Raw genomic sequence first — 23,651 nt, forward strand, 5'->3', positions numbered from 1 at the left:
TGTATGCTACACAAAATGAGAGTCCAACTTATGGTCAGCTTTTTATTGTTGATTCAAATGAAGCAATAAATTATCGTCTTAATCAAAATTCAAATTTAGATTGTGAAATCGTTCAAAATCTTGAATATATAATGCGGGACTGTAATGTGTTTGCTCATTCTTATCAAATGATGGGTGAAGAATTAAAAAATCAACAATTAGAAATGGAATCTGGTGAAAAATTACCGGAATTACAATTATTATTTACTTTAAAACCAGGTATGGATCGACGTCGATATAATGCTCAAAGAACTAATGAAGTTGCTGCTGTTTTTTATACGACTGCTGATGGAGAAATTCCAGATTCATATGTTATAATACGTAATAAAAATACTAAAACTTTGCAAAAAGTTAGTATTATGGATCCCAATGTTGAACCATGGATATATCCATTGTTTTATCCATTTGGTACTCAAGGATGGCATCGTCATTTAACAAAATTAAATAGTAATAGACGAATAACCAGGGGACAATATATTAAATATCGCATGGCCATTCGTGATGAATTTAATGTTGTTTTATTAGGTCGTCGTCTATTTCAACAGTGGCTCGTTGATAATTATGTAAAAATTGAAAAAGATAGAATTGATTATTGCAAAACTCATCAAAAAGAATTACGTACTGAATGTTACGTCCGATGGACGTCGTGATTCTTTTCTTTCTTTGAAGCTATATAAAAACTATACGATAACCATGTGCGCGGGTAACTCTCGGCGATATCCAAATCAAGGAAACGAAAAGTAATAAATGAGTCTAGACTACGCGGACAGCATGTTATTATAAATAGAAAATTTCCACTAAAATAAAGAACTGTAATAAAATCGAACTCGCACATGTTTACAGTTGGGACGTCCGTTAGAACCATCGGAACTCTAGTAACAAAGCGATCCTTCTTAAGAGTCGCACCAACTATAAACATATGTATATCTATATGTAACCCTTGCAGCGGATATCTGAGATCGAGAGACTCGAAGCAAAAATATACAAGAAAAACTAGAGCTAAGGATGGCCAGTCGTTGAAACTTAGAAATTTTAAATCGGAACCAGAACCGCAATAAAATTTTTATAGCGCTCCACACGTGGAGCTATGAAAATAGAAACCCTCCAGGGCTGCAGAATCTTAAGCTAGTAATCAAAAAGGGAAACTAAACAATTCGCCTGGCCACCCTTAAGCGCTAACCGAAACGCGAAAAGACTCTCGCAAGTCATAAAATCTGCCCGCTAAGCTCCCACTCTCTGCTGGATAGAGCCAGAATTTGGAACCAAAGGGGCAGCCTATTACAATCTTAGAACCGCTTTTCCCTCCAAAATCAGCCCCCTTGTTCTTAAGAAGGGGAGCAACTGAAATTATCTCATTCGCCCAAAAGGGATTCCCACTATCCAGAAAAGAGGAGGAGCAATGACTTTAAAAACTCGAGCGCAAGACGCGAGACACAATCTTTCCGTACTCAAAAAATTCTCCTGCAGTTCCCAGTACTTCTTCCGCAGTTTGAGCGTCTGAGTCTTAGCTTTCGCGAGTTAGATTAACCAAAAAAAAAGGAAACGCGAAGTGCACGAAGTGAACAGAGTCCAACATCAACCAGGTCACCTGTTCTCCAGTATTGGGGCCTCCCCGACCGCGACTAGAGACTCACCTTGACTAAATCGTTATATATACAATTATATATATATCAACGCTCTCAATAAGTAGTAAGTCTAAATCCTCTCTCAGTCCTTATTTCTCCTTCCCATTCGATTGAGAAACGATCTTTAAGTAATTAAAGAGTTGAGTTACAGATCTTTAAAGTAATAAGAATTTAATCAATAATACTCCCGATCAGTTAAAATTCCATAGTAACCATCAATAGTAATCTATCGTTAACAGTTCAATTCCCCTCTCTCGTGTTAACCAACTGTCATTGGGAATGAGCCTTGATTTTTCCTCTAATCTATAGAAGATAAATTTCGACAATTTAATAATCGTTTAATTACTTCTTGTCTCTCTCCTCTTCCTAATCATCCTCCTCATCTCTCCCTCGTTCGCCGGGAATCTCCGCAAGGCGATTCGCGAACAATCCCTCGTTCGCCGGGAATCTCCGCAAGGCGATTCGCGAACCATCCCTCGTTCGCCGGGAATCTCCGCAAGACGATTCGCGAACCATTCCTCGTTCGCCGGGAATCTCCGCAAGGCGATTCGCGAACAATCCCTCGTTCGCCGGGAATCTCCGCAAGGCGATTCGCGAACCATTCCTCGTTCGCCGGGAATCTCCGCAAGGCGATTCGCGAACAATCCCTCGTTCGCCGGGAATCTCCGCAAGGCGATTCGCGAACAAATCCTAAACCGAATTTCTCCTAAATTTCAAACCTTTATTTGAAACCATTTTAGAGTCACGTTAATTAATTTCATTCCCCTTCTATTTATTACTCAACTATCTCTTTATTTGTATGACCTATTTAAACTTAAGAGTAAAATCTTTCAGAACGAATTATTATTTTGCCTAAGGCTTATCCATCTTTTCCCAATGACAACAGTGATATATTTTATAATAGCTAGTCTAACATTAAATCAGTAAGATATTCAGCGTCAAAATTATTATTAGTGCCTCCCACCGGTAAACGGCGGGCAGCGTTGCGGTGGCGGAATCGGCGGAACAGACGGATACAGGCTCAATCTGTACCTAAACCTATTAATGGCGATACCTTAGATAATATTGACGCGCCCGTTAGCAGTAAAAAACTCGACACACACACACACACACCTAACCCCTCTTCCTCACCCCGTATTCCGAATTATTCTCCTATCTCGTCCCCAGGGCATTCCTCGACCTTCCCCGATACACCTGTTCCAGGCCCCGCGCCGTCGCCTGGTTCACCCCCCAGATCTCTTACCCTGACCCCACCAGAATTTTCTCCTTCCCCAGCTACTTCATCAACCCTTGTATTCCAACCCTCTCCTTTACCTTCTCCCGAACCTCCTCGTTCGCCCTCATCTCCTGTCCGGGAGCGTACTCCTCCCATACCTGTCATCACCCTCGACTCAGACCCTCCTTCCCCTTCCATCTCCTCAGAGTTTTCTGAATTCAGCGAGGCTCTAGGAGATTTTGCGAGAGATCTTCCCGACCTTGAACAAGATTCCCCCGATTTCGACTTCCCTCCCGATTCCCCGTCGGAACATCCTCACCATAACGAAACACCTGAATCTCCCCATCCCGATTCTCTAAATTATTTCTTATCTCAGTTCCCCTTCTTCGATCTCCCCGTACCTGAAGGAACATTCTGCGTGGGCCCAGGCCGAGTTAACCACCAAGACCTACTGAATCACATAACCATCGCCCCTTCCAATTCCGTCATCCCTTGGTACCTCCCGGGTTATCACCTCCCTTTAGCTGTCCCTATCCAAGCCCTCTGGAGGAGGTTTCCTCCTTCCACAGCTAGGATTGAAGAACTCTGACCCTTCGCTTTTTCCCTCACCCAATAAATTTGCACATAACCCCCCACTTCCTGTAACTTACACACACTTATCCGCAACCGACGAATTCTATACCTCCCTTAATTAGTAAGAGTTATTCATCCTTTTTTTTTTTTTTATTTACACATTCGTTTTTCATTGTGCTTCATTTCTTACATTATATTAATTATATGTATATTGTATTAACCAGTCAGAATTTAATTCTTAACGTAAATTCTTCCCTGTATATTCTGATTGACCTCCGAACGACCTCCGAATGACCTCCGAACGATTGTAACACCCGCGAGAATATATACACACACACGCAGATACCTACTCACCCATAGCTACAACTGCTAAGATGTATTTTTCTCTCTTTATTTTTGCATAATATATGTACTTTTAATTTAATGTATAATTTAATTATTTAACCCGTTCTCTTCCCTAAATCCTGAGATCGCACTAGGTCCCATCCCGCGTAATAAGGATTAAATTCCTTTATCGAAAAGGGACCATCGAACGAACAGGCTTAAAACGCAGCGTTATAGAGACCTTCGGTCGCTGACCTGTGTCAGGCCCTTCACATTCGTTCGACCCGATCCATACACACGCCCGAATAAAGTGTGTCACGGGGTAAGTAAGTTGCGACCTTCCATACGGCCCATCCATTCCAGGGTCTGGACGTAACATGAAACATATCAAAGTTTAAAAGATTACATACAAACTATGGCGAATAACTTAAGTGGACGTATTGGAAAAATGATTATACTTCCTTTTACGTTTATTGGGTCACCACGTAACATGTTACAACATTATCAAGATGCAATGGCAATTGTTAGTAAATTTGGTAAACCAGATCTTTTTATTACCATGACTTGTAATCCAAAATGGCGTGAAATTGAGGAAAATCTCTTGCCTGGTCAACAAGCTTGTGATAGGCCTGACATTTGTGCTCGTGTTTTTAACATTAAAAAAGATTATTTAATTGATTTGATTGTGAAACAAAAATTTTTTGGTGAAGTAGCAGCGTTTGTATATGTTATTGAATTTAAAAAACGCGGATTACCACATATTCATATATTAATTACATTAAAATATAATTTTAAAATAACAACACCACAAATTGTTGATAAATATATTTCTGCTGAAATTCCTGATCCCTATGAGAATCCAATTTTACATAATATAGTCATGAGACATATGATTCATGGACCTTGTGGCGATTGGTGTTTGGTAGATGGGCAGTGTTCGAAACATTATCCAAAACCTTATCTCAAAGAAACTAGAATGGATGAAGATGCTTATCCTTATTATCGTCGACGAAATAATGGTAAATGTTTTGAACGTCCTGGTAAATATATAGTTGATAATCGTTATGTTGTTCCATATTGTCCTACTTTATCAGTTATATTTAATTGTCATATTAATGTTGAAGTAGTTTCAAGTATTAAATCAGTTAAATATTTGTATAAATATATTTATAAAGGACATGATGCTGCTGCAATAACTATTGAACCAACAACACAAAACGTAATTATTGATCATGATGAGATACATAATTATATTGAAGCTCGTTATGTTGGACCTGTGGAAGCCACCTGGCGTATTTTTAGTAAAAAATTACAGGATAAAAGTCATGCTATAATACGTTTGCCAGTCCACCTTCCTAATGAACAAAATATTATAATTGAAAATGAATCTACTGAAGACGCAATGCTTACTGCTTTAAATCAAGTTACTATGTTAATAGACTATTTTTCATTGAACTCACGTGATGAAGAAGCAAGACAATATTTATATGTAGAAATTCCACGTTATTATACATTTAAAAAAGAAAAAATTAATGGTAAAAATGTATCATGTTGGGTCAAACGCAAAAGTCATTTTAATTGTGTAGGACGAATGTATTCTGTTAGTCCAACACAAACAGAATTATTTCATTTACGATTATTATTACTTACAGTAAAGGGCGCTACAAGTTTTAATGATTTAAGAACTGTAAATGGACAATTTTATCAATCATTTTCAGAGACATGTTTAGCTTTAGGTCTAATCGAAGATGATGATGAATGGAAACAAGCTATGAATGAAGCTGTTGAATGGATGATGCCACGACAACTTCGTAGATTATTTGTTCGTATATTATTACACTGTCAGCCATTACAGCCAGAACAGTTATGGGAAAGTTTTAAAATAGCAATGTCAGAAGATTACATCCGACATTTTGGTATGTTACAAGGACAAAATAAAGCATATGAACAAATAAATAGTATACTTCGTGCTGAAGGTAAAAGTCTTGCCGATTTTCCACAAATGGAACAGTTAACAGAAAATAGTACAGAGGAAGATTACGTGACACTTGAAGAAGCTATGGAAATAGGTACCGAACAATACAAACAATTAAATGAGAAGCAAAAAGAAATAGTCGATCTTATATTAAATAGATTAGATAGTGATACTAATAATAATTATTGTTTTTATATCGATGGTCCGGGTGGATCAGGGAAAATATTTATATATACAACTACCCAGGTAGCAAAGGTTCGTCATTTTGACGTCAAATACTAGTCATGTTCGTACGAATGACGTCAAGTGACCAAAAATTGACATCATATATAAGTCATTTGAATGACATTATAAGGACGTCATTATTTTACGTTAGTATGATGTAATATTTAAGTCCTACATTTATTTTATAATGACGTCATCATATAGTACGTCAGTATGACGTAATATTTAAGTCCTACATTCATTTAATTTACGTATTTAATGTCACGAGCATTGTGAACGTCAAGTGCGTGAAACAGATTACGCGCATGCGTCGTTTATTGCGCATATTTTGTTATATCGGCGCGAAAAAATTATCAGTCATCTATGTTAGGTCCATGTGCTTCTCCGTATGCAAGTCCGTCCTTGTTCAGACGCAAGCGAAAACATTTCGTATAAACTTTTTTATTATTTCATATATTTATACGCAATATATTTTCTTGATTATATAATTACTAAAATGACTTTTGTTGGCGTCGAATTTATTGCTAGTGATCTTGCTGAAACATCAATTGCTTTAGTACATCGTTCATGGTTAACGCCACGAAAAAAAGAGGTTTGGTGGCCTCCGTATAAAACTGGTGCACAATTTAAGAAAGCTCTCATCCTTGAAGAAAAACCGAAAGATCAAACATGGACATTATACGGTATAAAACAAATACTTTTTTCTTGTGGTACGTATACATATATTTATGTGTGTGTGTGGGTGAGTGTGAGTGTGTGTGTGTGTGTGTGTGTATCTGTGTGTATTGAGTATATTGAATATATTAATTGCTTATTTAGTTAATTAATATTATATTGTATATTGTAATATTTTTAATTAACAAATTTTATTGCATAAAATTAGGTTATGTTTATAAAACTTGCCTTTAACAATTTTATCTTTGTTAATTATAGATGAATATCAGAAAGCTAATAAGAAACTAAAAAAGTGTGAAGAATTTTCTGATGTACAGTCTTCTACAGTGGAAGATAAAGAGCAACCAAAGAAAAGACAGCCAAAACGAAATTCTAAATACATATCTACAAGTGAAGAAGAAGATGATGAAAATGACCATTCTTTACATCGACCATCAAAGATATCCACATTTGGTAAAAATATTTTTCAATTAAAAATTTAAATTTTTAATTAATAAATATAAATCTAATTTTATCTTTTTGTAAATATTGGAAGCAATTTATTATCTAAGCATTACTGTTTAGCACATGCGCTACAAGATAAACAAAGATGTTTAACATCAATGCCTATGACATCAAAAGGCCCTCTAGAAACAGGTATAAAGAAATAGCAAAATATTAAAAAAAAATAAAGCATCATATTTTTAAAATTTTGTTTTTAATGTTTGTATTTTTTTTAAATTTGTTATATTATAGTATCGCAACAAGACATAAATTCAGATTCTTCTGATATTTCTGCACACAATATCATTACTACGAGATCAAAGGATATAAATTCTTTAAATAAAACCACAATATCATCACCATCTTCAACTGTTTCCACAAACATCAGTTCTCGATCAGAGTCTGTAAATTCAATTCTTAATGAATCGTATGAAGGACCATATTTTCGTAGCTTTACTGGTATGTCTTATTATTATTCTATAAAATAAAAAAAATATTTTGTTTATATACTAGAATGCCTGTTTATATTAATTTTTTCAGAACAAATTTTTATTGAAATAAAAAAGGTGCGAGAACAAGTTAAAGAAATTTATGGAATATTAAGGCATTCCAATACTAAAGGTGGCATACTCTCTATCCCAGATGATTGTCCTGTTGAATTTCCATTGAAAACACGTGAAGAATTGCAATTATTAGAAAATTATTTTAGCTCCCGTGAAAATAAGCACGCTGTGGTATAATTTTATTCAAAATACATATTTTAACATACATATACAGACATATACTATTATTACTATTACTACTACTACTATTATATGTGTGTGTATGTATATGTTGTGTATATGTATATGTGCCTATGCATGCATTAATGTTAATTTTTCTTATTATTTTACAGTCATTGTTCTTATCAACACTAGGAGGTGACACTATTACTGCAAGAACTAATAAAATTTTAAAATACGTTTTTACTAACGAACTTGCGAAAAGTTTCAACTTTGCAGGACAAAAAAATAAGGAAGCTTTTGAGAAGCTTTCTTTGAAGACTGTGGTAGTCCGTAAGTTTGACAACATTAAATATTTTACAAAAATTAATTAAAATTGATTAAAAATAAAATTTCTCTCTTGATATAATATATATAATTCATTATAAATAAATTGTATAAAATTTTTCTGTTTTGTTGTAGGCGCTGTACAAATAAAATCACCTTCAACCACGGAAAAAAATATTGAAGATGCAATCAAAACTTGGTTAAAACATGCTTCTGATAGATTAAAGGAAAGTTTGAAAAGAAATCGAGAAAAGTTATAAATATTGTATTATATTCTACACGTATGTATTATTTTTTATTTTTATTTTGTCTATTGATAAATTAATATTAATTTTATTAATTTCACGTTTTAAGTTTGCATTATTCACTTTAATAATTAGTTATCAAAATATTATATCTTTTGTTTTCGTTTATTTGCAAAATTTATCATTATGTTAAAAACTAGACGTAAACGTAAAGAATTTGTTGGACGGCGCCAACAATATCGAAGAGTAACGCAAGCTGTAAACAAAATATTTGCTGCTAATGTTTCTAATAGAATACCTTGTAATAATTTGAATCTATCAAACGAAATATATAATGGATCATTAAGTGATTTAGATACTAATAGGAGTACTAATAATAAAACGAGCAATAATGAAAATTTTGAAAATGTAATTGTCTCTTCAAATTTTCAAAATGATAACTATTTAACTATTAATGCCGTATCTGATTTTTCTAATAAGGTAATAAATAATTCTTCTGACACAAATATAAACAGTAGCTTAGATAATCAGAGTAATTTTATGTATGAATTAATGAAATGGGCCACTGAAAGACACATATCACATTTAGCTCTAACAGATCTTTTGCACATACTTTCCCCCTATCACCCTGAATTACCATTAGATTCTCGTACCTTATTGAACACTCCAAGTTTTACACGAATTAATAAATTAGAAACTGGAGAATTTTGTTATTTAGGTTTGAACATAGCTTTGAAAAATGTATTGTCACAAAAGTATACCCAAGAATGTTTAGAACCTGGTGAAACATTAAAAATCTGTTTTAATGTAGATGGTATCCCATTGTTTAAAAGTAACAAATTACAACTATGGCCTATTCTCGGACTTATTAAAAATTTTCGTAGTATTCCATTTATTATTTCAATTTTTTGTGGCACGTCAAAGCCTAAACCTTTAAATCTTTTTCTAAGGAATTTTATAGATGAATTAAATGATTTATTAAAAAATGGATTTGATTTTAATGGGAATCACTTTAAAATAGAAATCCATAGTTTTATATGCGATGCTCCTGCTCGTGCTTTTCTAAAATGTACAAAGACACATTCGGGGTATTCTTCATGTGATAAATGTATCGAACCTGGAGAATATTATAAAAATAAAGTTGTTTTTACAAGTGAAACAGCTCAAAAGCGCACAGATGATTCTTTTAGGAAACAGATAGATGATGACCACCATCATGGCTTATCTCCTTTAATAGATTTACCTATAGATTTAATAACATCTTTTCCCACAGACTACATGCATAACATTTGCTTAGGCGTAATGAGAAAGCTATTAAATACATGGGTTGGAGGTCCATTAAACGTTAGATTACCTAACAGAAAGGTACAAATTTCTCTCACAACGTCTCATTAATTTACGGCCATTTATTCCATTGGAGTTTAATAGAAAACCTCGGTCCTTAAATGAGTTAGCGTATTGGAAAGCCACAGAGTTTAGAACTTTTTTGATTTACATCGGTCCTTTAGTTTTAAAAGATATTGTAGACAAAGCTATTTATAAAAATTTTCTATTATTGCATGTTGCTATTTCCATATTAATATCACAAAAACATATAAATGATTTTGGAATTCCATTTGCACGAGAATGCCTACTAGCTTTTATCAATCATTGCAAAAGTAAATTGTACGGTCTGGAATTTGCTGTTTACAATATTCATCTCTTAACACATATATGCGACGACGTAGAAATTTATGGTCCTTTAGATGAATATTCTGCGTTTCCGTTTGAAAATTATCTAGGTCATTTAAAAAAATTAATAAGATCTTCTAGTAATCCATTACAGCAATTACATCGTCGAGTTCAAGAAATAAATTCTTGTTTCTTAGAAATAAATAAATGTAACTTAAAAGAAGTCAAAGCTAAATATTTTGTTGACATGGAACATAAAAATGGACCTTTATTAAATTATAGTTCTTGTCAATGGTACAAACAATATAAAAAAATCAGTTTTACAAATTTGTTATTTTCTATCAATCGCTACAGCATTGCAGACAGTTATTGTAATTTAAGAGACAACACAGAAGTAATAGAAATACATAATATTGTAGAAACAACAAAAGGTGATATTTTTATTATTGGAAAACATTTTATTAAACAATCACCATTATATTTATATCCGTGCGACTCATCTCTACTTAATATATATATTCTCAAAAATTTCAGTAATCTCAAAATATGGCCTATTAGTCTCATTAGCAGCAAATGTATTGTAGTACCTTATATTAATGATAATACTTATGTTTGTTTTCCAATCATACACATTGATTAATATTTTTTTATTATTAATTTTTAATTTAATATTTATGAATACTTATTTCAAATAATTTAAACAATCATAGTGCATATTAAACAATCATAATGCATATTGTGCAATGCATATTGTGCAATTTAAGATGACTATTAATAATTACAAATATACATTATAAGTGTAAAATTTAATAACAAGTTTTTATATTATAGTTATTATAATAAGTTTACAATTTATTTTATAATAATTATATCAGTATAATATATTAATAAATTTTTGTTTATATTAAAATGTGATAATAATAATAAAAAATTTATATATACATATATTTACATATTTCATCCAAGTTTTATATACAGGGTGTCCAGTGTATCAGGTAACCAAAAAAAACTCTTGTAGCTTACCTCGAGGGCTCTTCAAAACACTATATTGAAGTATTTTTTCATTGAGTACTTTTCAAGTTATGAGGCTCAAAATAATTGCCTTAATTTTACATAAACCATAAAATATCTATTAAAATATTCATTTTCGATTATCTTACTTTAATACTTTTATGTACAAAATAATGAAAGGAATCAATTGGTGTAAAGAAAACACATAATTGTTTCAAAAAAAAAATCTAATTGTTAATTGCAAATTACATATTTTTTTCGAAACAATTATGTGTTTTCTTTACACCAATTAATTCCTCTCATTATTTTGTACATAAAAGTATTAAAGTAAGATAATCGGAAAATGAAAATTTTACTACATATTTTATAGTTTATGTAAAATTAAGGCAATTATTTCAAGCCTTATAACTCGAAAAGTACTCAATGAAAAAATACTTTAATATATGTTGTACTTCCATGTTTTGAAAAGGTAAGCTACAAGAGTTTTTTTTTGGTCACCTGATACACCGGACACCCTGTATATGTGTGCGGTGTGTGTGTGTGTGTGTGTGTGTGTGTGTGTGTGGGCGCGCGCGCCCGTACCCATTAATTGATAACTATATTAAAACTCTGCGCACTATAAAAAAGATATTAGGAATAAATATTAAATATTAGAAATAATAATTATTTTAAAATAATTATTATTCCTAATATATTTAATATTTATTTCTAATTTTTCTATTGTGCGCAGGGCCTAAGAACGTCTTAATAACGTCATTATATTAATCAGAAAAGACGTCATGAAATGTCGTCAAAATGTGGTTCTTTTCGTGACGTCAACAGTCTGTGACATTAGACCGTCATTTTTATGTCATAAAAACGTCAAGTCATGACGTCAAAAGTAGTCAGTAAATGACCAATTTGGGACGTCAAAATGACGTGTGCTTGCTACCTGGGTATTTATTATTTAGCTAAAATTAAAAATAAACGCGTATGTACAATGGCTTTTACGGGCATTGCAGCGACGTTATTACCTGCTGGAAGAACGATTCATAAAACGTTTGGATTACCAGTTCCATTATTTGCTGATTCATCATCTGCTATTAAAATCCAATCAAAAGAAGCTCAATATTTAAAAGAAACAGATATTTATATTTGGGATGAAGCACCAATGGCCCCACAATATGCTTTAGAGATTATGGATCGTACCTTGCGTGATATTATGAATAATGATTTACCTTTTGGTGGAAAAATTGTTATATTGGGTGGTGATTTTAGACAACTTCTCCCTATTAAAGTACGTGGCACTCGAAGTGAAATTGTGAATCTTTCTATCAAATTTAGTCCTATTTGGAAACATTTTGTAAATTATTCTTTGATACAAAATATGCGAGTTCTTCCAGAAGAAATTGAATTTGCAAAATTTTTATTAGATATGGAAGATGGTATATTAAATGATTCCAATGATAATATACAAATTCCTGAATGTTGCATAGCACCTATTAATGTTGATATTGTAGAAGATATATATGGTGATTTAATACGAAAAAAGGAATTTGATAAAATAACTAAATGTGCTATACTTTCTGCAAGAAATATTGATGTAGATGAAATCAATAAAAAAATTGTAGAATTATTAGATATAACTGGTGAACGAATTTATACGAGTATAGATAGTACTGTAAATTGTGGTGACAATGATATTGGAGAAGCTTTGTTACCAGAATATCTAAATAGTTTATCTCCATCATCTCTTCCTCCTCATGAATTACGATTAAGACCAAATTGTATTATTATGTTGATCAGAAATCTTAGTATTAATGAAGGTCTTTGTAATGGTACTAGATTAATGATTATAGAACTTACTGATCATTTATTGAAGTGTAAAATTTTAACAGGTGATAAAACAGGAGATATTGTTTTTCTAAATCGCATAACATTATATTGTGAAAACGTTTATCCTTTTACTTTTTCAAGAAGACAATTTCCTGTAAAATTAGCTTTTGCTATGACAATTAATAAATCACAAGGACAGACGTTTGATAGAGTAGGTCTTGATCTTCGCAAAGATATTTTTAATCATGGGCAACTTTATGTTGCTTTCTCACGAGTTCGTTCTTGGCAAGCATTAAAAGTTTTTCTAGGTAATCAAAGAGATAATGCTTGTGTCAAAAATTATGTGTATAAAGAATTATATTTCTAAACTTTAAAATATTAATTTATATGTATAGACAATTTTAGATATTTTAGATATTTTCATTTTTTATTTGATTTGATTTATAAAAATATGTAATAAAAATATAGAAATATATAATAGAAAGATGCAAAATTTCTCTATTTTAAATTAAATTAATAATAAAATTTCAAATAAAAAAAGATTCATAAAAGATATAAATTTATAAGCATTTTTTCTCATAAAAGTTTAAAGTTCTTAGTAACAATTTATAAATGTATGAAAAACGTAATTTTTTAAAAAGAATATTATTTTTAGTTAAATGATACAACGTAAATCTAATTGATATTTAACAAATAAAATTAAAAAAAACAGAAATAATTTATAATCTTAAATATAATTATTTTTTTAAACATAATTAAAATTATATTTTTAGTGGTTTTAATTTAAAAAAATAAAAAATATATGAGAAATATATACAGGGTGACCCATTTTAACTTAGGCAGCCAAATAACTCGAAAAATAAGCAAGATAGAGAAAAATGTTTTAGACAAAAGTTGTATGGTTTCGAGGGGGCCATAAGATGGTATCATTGGTTTGACCTTGAAGAGTCATTTGAAGGTCACGTGAAGGTCACTTCAATTTTTTTAAATGGAATACCCTATATATTTTTGCACATTCTTGTAGCTTATTTCGAGAGCTTTCCAAAACACTATAATTAAGTACCTTTCCGTTAAGTACTTTTTGAGTTATGATGCTTGAAATAATTTCTTAATTTTACATAAACCGTAAAATATCTTGTAAAATATTCATTTTTCGATTATCTTACCTTAATACTTTTATGTACAAAATAATGAGAGGAATCAATTGGTGTAAAGAAAACACATAGTTGTTTTTAAGAAAAAATATGGAATTGTTAATTGCAAATTACATATTTTTTCTTCGAAACAACTATGTGTTTTCTTTACACCAATTGATTCCTCTCATTATTTTGTACATAAAACTATTAAGGTAAGGTAATCGAAAAATGAATATTTTACAAGATATTTTACGGTTTATGTAAAATTAAGAAATTATTTCAAGCCTCATAACTCAAAAAGTACTTAACGAAAATGTACTTAATTATAGTGTTTTGGAAAGCTCTCGAGATGAACTACAAGAATGTACAAAAATATATAGGATGTTCCATTTAAAAAAATTGAAGTGACCTTCACGTGACCTTCAAATGACTCTTCAAGGTCAAACCAATGATACCATCTTATGGCCCCCTCGAAACCATACAACTTTTGTCTAAAACATTTTTCTCTATCTTGCTTATTTTTCGAGTTATTTGGCTGCCTAAGTTAAAATGGGTCACCCTGTATGTGTGTGTGTGTGTGTGTATACACACACACACACACACACACACACACACACACACACACACATATATATATATATATATATAATATTTAAAATTAAAACTATATGAATATATATGTGTGTGTGTAAAATATATATATATATAATATTAAAAATTAAAAATATATGAATAAATATATAGGGGAGACTGGGGACAAAAGTAATAGTGTCATGAAAGTAATAAGCCTACTACTAACCTACACAATATATTGAATAATTTGTACTATACAGTCAAACACATACGCCCTAATGCTCTTCCTTTTCAGCTAATTGTTGTAGAACGATCGCTCCAGTTGCACATGCAGGAGTGAAATTAGTGTATTTGCATTATTCACGTAAATATTTCTTGTTTTAGTTTTTTTGTATCTATGCCTAATTAAAGTGTATATATTGATATAATTATTTGCCGGTGCATTCTTCTAAAATATATTCTTAAGTATTTATAGATGATTTGGATAAGTCTTGCATCATATTTGGGTTATAATGCTTTTATTCTAAAAAATGTGTCCGAAGACAAAAATAACACGACACTCTGTGGACGAAAGTAACATGTTTCGATGCTTAGAGTGTAAGGACTGGTCCCATAATAACTGTACCAAAGGCGATTCTTATTACGTATGCCATAATTGTGAATCGGAATAGATACCAATCTTTTTTGTATTAGTAGTTATCATACAATTATTACACTATTACTTAGAATTAAACTATTATTTAGACTTAAAAAAGCACAAAACTGATGTGATATTAAATATAATTATTTTATAATATTATTTATAATTATTTTGCTTAACGAAGATTATTTCTTTTAAGTTTTTCAAAGATGATAAAAATAAATATTTATTTTATTTTTTATTTTAATATAATACAAGTTTATAATAAAAATTATAATAAAAGTTATCTTGTTTAATAAAAGATTATAATAAAAGTTGCCTTAAATTGAAAAAAAGTCATATTTATTATATTTTCGCGAAAATAAGAACTGGTACTTTTATCCCCAGACTATGTTACTTTCGTCCCAGACCCCAGGATAAAAGTAACAATCAACGTACTTGCGAAAAGCTATAGTAGCTCTTTAAATATCTATCATTTGAGATTGAAACATAAGTATAATAATAGAATAATAAATAGTTTTTTAATATATAATCTTTTTTATTATATCTCTGTCGATAATTAATAGCTGACCTGTAATACAAAAAATGTTACTTTTGTTCCCGGTCTCCCCTATATATATTTTTTTTTCTGAAACAATTTGGAACTGAGATTTGTATTTGTTTATATTTATGTACATAAAATAAATGGCGCGCGCGTAGCGCGCGCTTGTATTGTTCTAGTAGTGTAAAAATTGTATGATAATTACTTATACAAAAGAGATTGATATCTATTCCGAATCACAATTATGGCATACGTAATAAGAATCGCCTTTGGTACAGTTATTATGGGACCAGCTCTTACATTCTAAGCATTGAAACATGTTACTTTCGTCCACAAAGTGTCGTGTTACATTTGTCCCCAAACACATTTTTTAGAATAAAAGCATTATAATCTAAATATGATGCAAGACTTAGCCAAATCAACAATAAAAACTTATGAATACATTTTAGAAGAATACACCGGCAAATAATTACGTCAATATATACACTTTAATTAGGCATAGATACAAAAAAACTAAAACAAGAAATACTTAGGTGAATAATGCAAATACACTAATTTCACTCCTGCATGTGCAATTGGTGCAATCGTTCTACAACAATTAGCTGAAAAGGAAGAGAATCGGGACGTACTCGTTTAACTATACCCACACGGAACAAAAACCTCTAATGGATGTCCACTAGACGTCTACCATGGAGATTTGAAACCTCCATTAGACCATGCTTATGAAACGTCCCGTAAACATCTACTAGACATCCACAGTTCCGCATTTCATACCTCCATTCGACATCCATTAGACGTATTCATAGATGTCATATGTACGTTATATGGAGTAATTATAGATATTGAATGAAGCGTTCATGGATGTCATATGTACGTTCTATGGAGTAATTATAGATATTTTGTGGAGCTCTTATGGATGTCAGATATACGTTATATGGAGTAATTATAGATATTTTGTCGAGCTTTCATGGATGTCATATGTACGTTATATCGAGTAACAAATAGATAATGAACGGATCATTTTCGTTTATTGGCCGGACATTTACTTGTCCGACTTATAAAATCGATTTAATATCTGAAGTTCCTCTATTGAAACTGTATCAGAAGTTAGATCGAAGTAATACTTTTAATTTTATCTGTCGCCTTTTGCAAGCTTTATATAATTCTCATGACTAAAACTCAAGTACGAGAAAAATAGCGCACCATAGCGGTAAACGAACGAACTAGCGCGATTACTGATTTTACAGTAAAATTTTACTTCCACTGACTATAATTATTAGTGAGATATAAGATAAAGTAACAAAAAATAATATTTACCAATACTAGGAAAAATAATTGATAAAAATTATTTATGTTAAGAGAAATGTGTACACATCTATCATACATCCATAATCGACGTCTAATGGACATCCATGATGAATTTACAAACGACATCTACCGTGGAGATAATATGGATTTCTATTTCCATTGAACATCCACCGTGGAGATAGAGGTCACATGAAGATATGGAGGTTATAGGGACCTCCAATGGATGTCATGTTCCGTGTGGGTATAGTATAAATAATATATATAGTATAAATTATTCAACATATTGTGTAGTTTAGTAGGAGGCTTGTTACTTTCATGACGCTGTTACTTTTGTCTCCGGTCTCCCCTACATATTCTATTCGAATATTAATTTACAAATAGATTATCTTTCATCCAAAATATATTTAGAAAATGTAATCAAATTTTTTTAGCTACATGTATTTTATTGTATGTCTCTTTTTGAAAAGTATATGATAATTATTGTTATAAAAGCGCATAATTTATTAATATATGTAATTTTTGTTAATATATGTAATAATTATTAATTATTAATATATGTAATAATGATTAATGATTATTAATATATGTAATAAGTATGTTTTAGTATATTTAACATCATTATTGACAATTTATAATATTTACCTTGATGTTTTCAAAATTTGTTTCCGAAAATAGAAAGATATTGGACAGATATTCTAAGGCTTTGAACATAGGATACCATGCTACGTAATCTGTTTCTCGTAATAGATATTTCGTGATATTCCAAAATACAGTGGAATTAAGTTGACCTGTTACCATTAAGTGGAAAGCGTCATCGATAATTTGGGCACGATTAAGAACATGTATTTGCATATAATTTTCAGAATTTAGATAACTTGCAATTTTTCGCCAATTCTCGATATCGTAATTGACCCGATAATATCCTACCGATAACAAATAAATTATATAGCGACTATAATTCTTTCAGATAGATTTATCAATATAAGTATCTGTTTTTGTACATTTATCCAGATAAAAAAGGTATCAAAAATTATAAGTAAATAGAAAAACGGATTGTAAAATATTATATATATGAAATTATTTTGCACTAAAATTGAGTATATATAATAGTTGTACAAGAAATTTTATTTAATCCAATAATAAATAAATCCATAAATTTAATCCAATTTTTTAATTATATAAATAATCAAATTGCATTAGATTATATAATATTATTTGTTATTATCTATATATTTATATAAAAACATAATCTAAAATTAATGAAAATGAAAAAGCTTTTTTACTCCCGACTACTGCAAACCTACGGTAAAGGGAATATGCGTTATCGAGTTCGGATTGATTGTAACGGGTATTCTCGATAACTTTAAACTTTAAACTTTATTTCGATATCATCTTTTGCACATCAATTTCTTATTAATCAAGGAAGGTTTCAAGCATATAATTATCGTTATTTGTTTTATTAATAAAAAGCAGAAAAATAAATATTATTTCGTCTATACGTCTTCTCATTGGCTGCGAGTGAATCTAAGAAGCAAAATGATTCACCAATAAGATTCGTTCTAAGCAACCGTATAGGAAATTATACTTGAGTTGAAGTTAAGACATCTCGAAGTAGTGGCGGGAATAATAATTGACATAACCCTATATGTCAAATTATTGTTATTGATGATAATAAATTGTTGTCAGTAATTATTATTAAATTGTGAAGTTATAAGGTCTGTTTTTTATTCCTGCACTAACTGAACTAGTTCAAAAAGTGTACACTAAAGCGTTTTTTATTCCGGAACTGGTGTAACTGTTCGTTATTCCAGTGTAGCTGAACTGAGTGCACGAGTTCACTGCACTGCCTTCGGTCTGGAGATAGAGTAAGCAGTGCAAAGCACTCGTGTGCAATTTCAAACGAAAGTAAAGTAACTGTCAAATGTAAAGATCTTAAAGATTAAAATAAAAAAGATTTTACAATATTTAAAAGGTTTTATAATATTTATAGTTTAATATCTCAATATCTCATATAGTTAAATAAAGTTAAAATATAATAAAAGTTACAATCGCGTTAAATCAATCGTTATCTTCATTCATAGTCCTTTTGTTCGTGTCCGAACATAGTGATCTCTCTCTTTTATATACCTGTGTTGCGCACCAGATTATCACACGTATATGGGACCTACAGTTTAATGCCGATTCCGAACGGCTGAAAAATAGAGAGATTCTTTTGGCAAATCAATCGTTATAACCAATACCAATTACAAAAGGTAATATTTGACTAATAGTAAAATGTAATAGGTTAAAAATTTATAAAAAAATTATAAAAAGATTATAAAAATTAAAATTTTGTCAAATTTATAATATAAACATTTTCACAATTTATAATATAATAAATAATAATATATAATCTATAAATAATAAATAATAATATAATAAATAATATTATTAATATTATTCTGTTTATTTATTTTATTTTATTTAATATCCCAGATAGCACAAGACATCCTCAGGATCATCCTGAATATGTCTAGGATATCCTGGGACAATTTCAGAATTATCCTGAATATGTCCAGGATACTCTGGGATATTTCTAAGATATTTATGTTAATGTTAAATATTTTATGTGTATATTTGCGAACTTCATTAATTATAATAAAATATTTGAAATAATTTTAAGATGTTAAAAATTTCAATAAGGTATAAATCTTCCTTTAATGTCCATTGTTCCATTAGAGAGTTCACTATGTATATTTATTAAATTCAAATATAAAAAGTCCTAATATCGTCCTATACATACATATCCTATCCAAACATATCTTGAGGCATATCCAAGACTATCCTGAAGACATTTTATAAAACTCCTCAAGACATCGTGAACACATTTTAGATGAGTTTTTTACTATCTGGAATGAGTGAAAACAAAGCTTATAAGTGCATAAATGCTTAACTCATTCGGCATGTAATATTACTAAAATATTATAATGTTTAGAAATATTTCATTAACATTTCAATTGTAGCTTTGTATCTGAAATATTTCAGAAAAAAGTTTTATATTTGTTTGTTTGGAAACATATAATATTACATACATATTTAGAATGTGTTTCTCCGCTTTGCCGCTACGCGATGCTACACCAAACTTAACTAACTCCCCAAACAGCACAAGATGATTCTCAGGATGATCCTGAATATATCCTAAATATCCTCGAGATATACGTAGGATTTATTCAGGATATGATATAAAGCCAAACAGCTCAGAATATTTTTTGGATCTCTTAAGGGAGTCCTGCGGAACTGTAAGAGATATTTTAAGGATATCCTTTTGCGTTCCTTATCTAGACAGCACAAGACGTTTTCAGGATTATAATCCAAACAGCTCAGGATGTTTTTTTGGAATTTTTAAGGGAATCCTGCGTGGCTATAAGAAATATTTTAAGGATATCTTTTTGTGTTCCTCATTACATCCCAAATTAGTTCAGAAAATATGTGATTGATACACCGAAAAATTGTATTCTTGAAATGTATACTTTATAAGTTCTCTTAATAAATATTCTTAATGAATAAGAATATATTCTTAATGAATAAGAATATATTCTTAATTTGCGATTTCTGCGCCGCAACTTGATTTCCGCGTGTGGGACATGCGTGCAGTGCAATGACACATGTTTCTTCATTTGCCGCTACGCAACGACACCACTCTTAACTTTTCTCGTATGCAATATTTATCATAAAATGTATATAAAGGACTTGTATTAACGTAAGATCTAAAGTATATTTTTTTTTCTTAGCAGTGGTGCGAAAAAGAGGACATTGTTCACACACAGGTTCTCTGATTATGTGCATTTGAGCAGGATCCTCTTTCTGACATCATCTGTTTATCAGTTTAATTTTAAATTGAATTTAAAATAATTTATGTAATAATCTGGATTCCTTGTTAGGATTCAGAATATTAAACAGATTATTTGAAATTAGACGGAAAAAGACTTTTAGACCAATAATTAAATTTCTTTGACTTCAGCAAAATTTATTAAATCTAAAGAAATTTTTATTTGTATGTTAAGAATATCTAATAAGAATATTTAATAAGAATATCTCTTTAGAAGATTTTCTTCTTAATTTAAGAGGATCCTCTTAGCGTCTATTTAGTAGAATATATTCTAAAGATAAGTGGCATATTCTCAAGTTGAGAGTACAATTCTTTCGGTGTACTATATATATGCTATTTGAAGGATTAATTTAGATTATGTCCAGCATATGTTTTCAGGATTATTTAAGAAGAAATTTAAAAAATTATATATGCGTTGCATATACAAACATATATTTGGCATATAAACTGCCAAATCAAGCAATGCGATATAAAATATGTGAAAAAATATGCTGGATATAAACTAAATTAATCCTGAAAATAGCATATAAAGCATCTCAACGATATATTCTGGACCAATTTAGGATGTATTGCAGATGTTTTAAGAGTTATAAGATTTCCTATGGACATCCTGCAAATATCTTTAGGACTTTGAAATAGAATCTCCTGAGGATATACCTAGGCTTTATGTGAGGCATTCATTTACTATTCCTCAGGACATCCTCAGAATGTACGAAAATTACAAACAGATATCCTCAGCATATCTCCTATATTCGTGCAGGACATCCTTAGGAAATCCAAGAGACGTTCGTGTGCTGTTTGGATCGTATTCAATTTTTCAACAAGAAGGCGCTATATAAAGGATAACATAAGATCCGAACTATATTTCTTCTTTTTAGCCAGTTTTCTGATAAACTGACTTAATTTAAAATAATTTAAAAACAAATTATTTGAAATTAATCGGATAAATGGAAAATAGCACGTTTATTGCGTATTAAAGTATTCTTAATACCGCGAGGGCATTTATATATTTTTATAAATTTCCAAGATATTCATTTATCAGAAACGAATAATAATATTTCAGTAATATTATTAAAATCTTTCGACAAAGTTGCCGATTTGAAATGATTACGGACAGTGAAACATAGCAGAAGTGTTACACAAACGGTCATGAAATATTTCTGTAATACTATTAAAAAGTACAATATTTCAAATATTTGAAATATGGCAGCAATAATGTTTCAATAATATTACATACTGAATGGGAAAACATTCTGAGGCTATCCGACGGATATCCTGAGAATGCCTAACAGGATATCCTGAGGATGTCTTAGGAACTAATATTCGGGTATTTTTTGTTCTTCCTCAGGATATCCTGAGTATGTCCTAGGAATAAATTAGGATATCCACAGGATATCCGTAATGTCCGTCCTGGACGTCCTGAAGATGTCACTGTGCTGCCTGGGATGTGACGTCATGTTACTCTTGCACTTCAAGCGTTTTTTATTTCCTATACTCCTATACTCTTAATTCTCGCTTGCACTGATTCAGTGCAAGTTCAGTTCTAGTTCAGTCTAGTGCAAGAATAAAGAATAATTGTGAAGTTATTTATTTTGAAGTGATATTTATCAGAAAAAAAGTTTTACAAAATATGGACATATCTGAAGAAAATGTTCCTAAATAGGTAAGCTTTTCTCTCTTTTTATTATTAATAATAATTATTTTTATTTGCAGCATAGTTATAATAATAAATAATATAACATAATGTGAGAGAAAATAATCTTCTGCATAGGCATATAATTATCATTATATGATATTTCTACAATCATTCTTGGCTACGCAGCAAATATATAAACTTCTATGATTGCAGTTATGTTACTACACAGTCCTAAAAACTTGTATATAGTCATAATTATGTGGCTCGCAGAAGATTATTCATTTTTACATTATGTTATATTGCTGCGCAGTCCTAATATTTACTCTTACATTATGTTATGTTGCTGCGCAACCCTAAAAACTTGTATATAGTCATAATTATGTGACTATATAGAAGATTATTCTCTGTTACATTATGTTATGTTGTTGCGCAGTCCTAATAAATAATAACATAATGTGAGAAAGAATTATCTTCTGTGTAGTCATAGTTATGTAGTGTGGAATATGCAGAATTTATATATTTGAATTTAAACCCACACGGAAAAAATTATCTAATAGATATCTAATAAATGTCTAAATGTCTATATGAGGTCCATATCCTCTATAGATAACTAGTAGATGTATATACAGGGTGGACCATTTTAACCTTTAATGGAGAATAACTCGAAAACCAAGCCCGGGAGAGAAAAATGTTTTAGACAAAAGTTGTTTGGTTTCGAGAGGGCCATAAGATGGTATCATTGGTTTGACCTTGAAGAGTTATTTGAAGGTCACATGAAGGTCACCTTCAATTTCTTAAATGGAACCTACTATTTGTCATTGCATATTCTTGTAGCTTATCTCAAGAGCTTTCCAAAACACTATAATTAAGTACCTTTTCGTTAAGTACTTTTTGAGTTATGAGGCTTGAAATAATTTCTTAATTTTACATAAACCGTAAAATATCTTGTAAAATATTCATTTTTCGATTATCTTACCTTAATACTTTTATGTACAAAATAATGAGAGGAATCAATTGGTGTAA

The 23,651-nt window shown here is 30.6% G+C and overlaps 2 protein-coding genes and 1 pseudogene across 4 annotated transcripts; 2 read left to right on the plus strand and 1 right to left on the minus strand.

Moving 5' to 3' along the window:
• LOC145961840 (aminopeptidase N-like) overlaps positions 1 to 23,651 on the minus strand; it is a 141,754-nt pseudogene that overhangs the window by 99,240 nt on the left and 18,863 nt on the right.
• On the plus strand, positions 6,334 to 11,979 carry LOC145961630 (uncharacterized). Of its 3 annotated transcripts, none has more exons than XM_083082058.1 (8): positions 6,334 to 6,687; positions 6,911 to 7,105; positions 7,217 to 7,288; positions 7,388 to 7,594; positions 7,676 to 7,869; positions 8,031 to 8,190; positions 8,320 to 8,465; positions 11,842 to 11,979. In XM_083082058.1, the coding sequence occupies exons 1-7, from the start codon at positions 6,366 to 6,368 to the stop codon at positions 8,442 to 8,444; spliced, it is 1,275 nt and encodes a 424-aa protein (XP_082938184.1). In that variant the 5' UTR covers positions 6,334 to 6,365; the 3' UTR covers positions 8,445 to 8,465; positions 11,842 to 11,979. The 3 variants fall into 3 exon arrangements, with proteins under 3 accessions (XP_082938184.1, XP_082938183.1, XP_082938185.1); XM_083082059.1 differs by lacking the exon at positions 11,842 to 11,979 and having other exon boundaries at positions 6,363 to 6,406; positions 6,506 to 6,687; positions 8,320 to 8,469; XM_083082057.1 differs by lacking the exon at positions 11,842 to 11,979 and having other exon boundaries at positions 8,320 to 8,469.
• Positions 8,596 to 9,824, plus strand: LOC145961705 (uncharacterized). The gene has a single exon (XM_083082146.1). It carries the CDS (start codon positions 8,616 to 8,618, stop codon positions 9,822 to 9,824), a length of 1,209 nt encoding a protein of 402 aa, XP_082938272.1. The 5' UTR covers positions 8,596 to 8,615.

Source organism: Camponotus vicinus, unplaced genomic scaffold (genome assembly GCF_025532165.1).
Source record: "Camponotus vicinus isolate PSW18456_S1 unplaced genomic scaffold, iyCamVici1.0 SCAF_11, whole genome shotgun sequence".
NCBI lineage: Eukaryota > Metazoa > Arthropoda > Insecta > Hymenoptera > Formicidae > Camponotus > Camponotus vicinus.

Coding starts and splice junctions, on each gene's coding strand:
- LOC145961630 (XM_083082058.1), top strand. CDS start 6,366: ATGCAAGTCCGTCCTTGTTCAGACGCAAGCGAAAACATTTCGTATAAA. Junction 6,688..6,910: donor ACAAATACTTTTTTCTTGTG/GTACGTATACAT, acceptor TGTTAATTATAG/ATGAATATCAGAAAGCTAAT. Junction 7,595..7,675: donor ATATTTTCGTAGCTTTACTG/GTATGTCTTATT, acceptor TAATTTTTTCAG/AACAAATTTTTATTGAAATA.
- LOC145961705 (XM_083082146.1), top strand. CDS start 8,616: ATGTTAAAAACTAGACGTAAACGTAAAGAATTTGTTGGACGGCGCCAA.